The following is a 3820-nucleotide window of genomic DNA, read 5'->3' on the forward strand; positions in this document are numbered from 1 at the left end:
AACCGTATCGGTATTAGAATTTCAAATTTTAGAAGCATTAAATTAAAATACAAGAAAAGTGTTAGAATATTTTAAAACAGAAGATACAACCAAGAATCTTCAACCCTTCTTCCGCGTTATTGTTCACTACCCCTGGGATGCGTACGTCACCGCGTTTGAGCTTTTTATAATTACCCATCGTAGGGTTCAAGAGATGAGGTCGATGTGGGACATTCTTATTATTTGAAGTGGTCAATAATTCAATCAGGATATTCATGGATAACTCTTCCGTTACTTTTTTAAACTTACATTTGTTTGAGCAGTCAAATCCACCTCTTTTTCCTTCTCCTTTCTCACCCTTAAAACCCCCCCTTCCTCTCACCTTCTTTGTTAAGAAAGCCTCCTCTTTTTCCTATTTGATTCACACTTTCACACTCTCTAAGACCAATCCCTTATATCCCCCTCCACTCAGCACAACATAACTCGCCACTTCACCAACAATTTTTCACTCCAATATCCCACTTTTGTAACTTTTATGAATGATCCATTTGGCATCCTTTTTGGATATAACTTCCTTCCCCTACTCATTTTCTTTCAGAGTTTCTCTGCAAAACTTTAATTTGTTGTAATTGGTTCTTCTCAACAAATGGAAGAGAGTGCGCAGTGCGAACAAGTTAGTGTCATTGATGAGTTGCTGCTAGGGAAGGAGCTCACAAAGAAGCTTTGTGAGCAACTATTCTCATCTTCCTCTTCCTCATCATCATCCTCCTCCTCTTCTTGTGACACAAATGAAGTCTTGATTGAGAAAATAATTTCCACCATGGAGAAGGCACTTGCCAAGGTGAATTGTATGGCTAATGTAGGAGAAAGTAAGGCCATGATGGATTCCCATTGCTCTTTCACAAATGGTAGTCCCAAAAGTGAGGTCGTGGAGCCTGAGGTTGAGCACAAACATGTCTCTAAGAAAAGGTAATGTCAAAAGTGCTTTTTGAAAATTATTGTTTCTTTTGGACATGGGGTGAAAAGGTTCATGGTCTGATTTCAAAAGGGGTGTTCTTTGAATCTGTGGAATGCAGAAAGACCATGCCAAGGCGGAGAGAGCAAGTGGAGGTGTGCTTGGGAACAGAAGGAAATAAGGAAGATGGCTATAGCTGGAGAAAGTATGGGCAGAAGGACATTCTTGGAGCAAAGTTTCCAAGGTAAAAAATTAACATGCATAATTGAAGTGTTCTTTTTTACCCTAATGAAAATTTGCACAATTTCTAATTTGAATATGTCATGTTTAATTAGAGAAAGTTCACCTGTTTAACCTTTTGATATTACTATTATTTTGGTAGGTACCCTCTAACCAAAAGAACAAATATCATTGGCCAGTTAGCCAATGAAGTCTAAAGAGGAAATAAAAAACCAAATTTTAGCACGCCTAGGCCCTTGTTCCCTCTTTCTAACGTTTTCACTTTACAGCCACTTAATGAGTAGGACAAAGTGATTTTAAAAAGACAACAAAAACTTACCCAAAGGACAATATTAGCTAGATTGAATTCACTACAATAGCAGCTTTTTAATAAATGCAGTCTTTTGTGGCCGAGGCTTCACCATGTGAGGTGCAAGAAACTGTTGATCCAGTCATAAATTAGAAAAATCTGACAATCTTATCAAGTTGCCGAGCTTCTAGCTTTATTATGGTCTTAAAAACTTGGCAGGTTATGTACTTTTTTTTAAGCATTAAAAACAGTACTCATATTCAAGCGGAATTCACAATTGTACAATAGGAGGCAGATAAAAAATATGTCCTGAACACCCCTTTTTGGTATAAGCTAAAAGTTTAATGCTTTTACCAAAAAGACCACAAAACCAGTTCAAAATTGTTAGTTTTGATGTTACCTGTATCATCAGCATGCAAAAAAGTGCACTGTCACGTTAATTCTTCCACTTACTGAAGTGTTTTTTACATTGAAGCGATCCTTGGTCATGTTTTTTTCTGACAAAACAGTGGTTTTTGTTGCAGGGGATATTACAGATGCACATATAGAAACATACAAGGATGTCTGGCCACTAAGCAAGTGCAAAAGTCAGATGAAGATCCAATGATATACGAGATAACATACATAGGAAGACACACATGCACCCAAGCAAGTCACTTGAAAAAGACAGCGGTGCCCCCATCAAAAACCAAGGTGAGAATCGAAGAAAACAAGCACCAAACCAATGAAAAGAATCAACCACAACAAGAGAAAATAGAGCAACCCCCAGAGACAATTTTCTCCTTTGGATCACAAGGTGAAGTTAAAGTAGAGGATTTGGACTTAGAAATTTTCCCATCATTTTGCTTCTCTTCTCCATCAGTAGGGTCTGAAAACGAGGAAAACAACAACATCTTCCCTCACTCCATGATCGACAACAACTTATTGGAAAACTTCTCTTCTTCATTCATGTCTACAACAATAACTTCAGAATCAGACATGTTCTGCAACTGGGAGAGCATTGGACTAGGCCAAAGTGTGCATAACTCCACTTCAGATATTACTGATATAGTTTCCACACCAACTTCAGCCACCTATTCCTCAATAATGGACCTTGATGATATCTTCCTTGATAAGAACGATTTCGACACAGATTTTCCTATGAACACCAGAGAACTTTGCATTTGATCAATTGTCTCACAAGTTAACAGCATATATAATTTATATGCAGATTAACAGCGAGCTTTGTAGATCCTGACTACCATCATAACCGAGGAAGCAAGTCTTTGAAAATCATAGTGTCCAGAAGACAGTAAAATTTCCCTCTCATGCTGGTTAAGAAGAATTTTGGTGTAAATGTGAAAATAGTTTGCAGGTTGTAGCTAGCTGTAGTCTTTTGTTGTTTCTCTCTTCAGTGGTAGCATGATCAAGTATCTTCTTCTGGTTCATACAGCCAAAAATTGTTAAATAAATGAATTTTTACCTCCATACATCTGCTCTTCAAAATTATGATCAGCATTTTTCACTATATCAAGGCTAACCAATGGACTATTTCACCTACCAAAAGACAGAATTATGACCAAATGCTCTAATAGTTACTGACAGATTTTTAGATATTTCCTAGATTAAGCATGCTTCGAGGAAAAACAGCTGCATATGTCCCCTCGTGAGGATTGGGACCACAAAGCATCATTCATGAAGTTACAACCCTCGTCTTATATAACTCAAAGGCTAAAGGGAATCATAATTCCTCAGAAGGAAACAAATACATTAGGATAAATGGAGTTTAGATGCGTCTGAACATGAAATCTTTATCAGTAGTATGAATAAAAAGGATGAATAGAAAGGAGTTGTGGATTGTCTTCATTAGCAACTAACCATGCTTCTCTAAATCCTATATTTTTGTGAACATGGTGAATAAACATTATCTTTATTCTCACATTGGCGTGTCACAGGGACAACACAAATAAAAGTGATGAAAATTACGAAAACAACATGATAATAACCTTGACCGCATCAAAAAGAAAATCAATGACTCAAGTCACACCAGCTAGCTACTTTGGTACATGATTTTGTCTCTTTGACTAGGAATGAAAGAACTATTGCAAACCTCTATTATATTTATCATACACGATTATTCACATGTTAATTCAGGATATGATAGTTCATTGGTGAAAGTCGCAGAATAAAAGATAACTCTTTTTACCTGAACTGCTTGGTCATTTTCAAAGATCAATGTTAAAGTAATGATGGTCAACAAAGGAGTTGCATAAACCATTGTCAAAACCGTTTACTTTCTTTCTTTTTTTCTGAACCATTTTATTAAAAAAAGTGGTAATGTTTTCCTGTTTTTACTAATTTTCAATCTCATTCCTATG

At 36.5% G+C, this 3820-nt stretch overlaps 1 protein-coding gene across 1 annotated transcript; it reads left to right on the plus strand.

Moving 5' to 3' along the window:
• Positions 1–301: 301 nt before the first annotated feature.
• Positions 302–3381, plus strand: LOC108318880 (probable WRKY transcription factor 46). Its single transcript, XM_017549865.2, has 3 exons — positions 302–948; positions 1056–1178; positions 1988–3381. The coding sequence occupies exons 1-3, from the start codon at positions 626–628 to the stop codon at positions 2628–2630; spliced, it is 1089 nt and encodes a 362-aa protein (XP_017405354.1). The 5' UTR covers positions 302–625; the 3' UTR covers positions 2631–3381.
• The last annotated feature ends 439 nt before the right edge of the window (positions 3382–3820 follow it).

The sequence above is a fragment of the Vigna angularis genome, chromosome 9 (genome assembly GCF_016808095.1).
Source record: "Vigna angularis cultivar LongXiaoDou No.4 chromosome 9, ASM1680809v1, whole genome shotgun sequence".
Lineage (NCBI taxonomy): Eukaryota > Viridiplantae > Streptophyta > Magnoliopsida > Fabales > Fabaceae > Vigna > Vigna angularis.

Excerpts from the sequence above, each read along its gene's own strand:
- LOC108318880 (XM_017549865.2), top strand. The coding sequence starts at position 626 with ATGGAAGAGAGTGCGCAGTGCGAACAAGTTAGTGTCATTGATGAGTTG. Across the intron at positions 949-1,055 it reads AAACATGTCTCTAAGAAAAG|AAAGACCATGCCAAGGCGGA; the intron begins GTAATGTCAAAA and ends TGTGGAATGCAG. Across the intron at positions 1,179-1,987 it reads CTTGGAGCAAAGTTTCCAAG|GGGATATTACAGATGCACAT; the intron begins GTAAAAAATTAA and ends TTTTTGTTGCAG.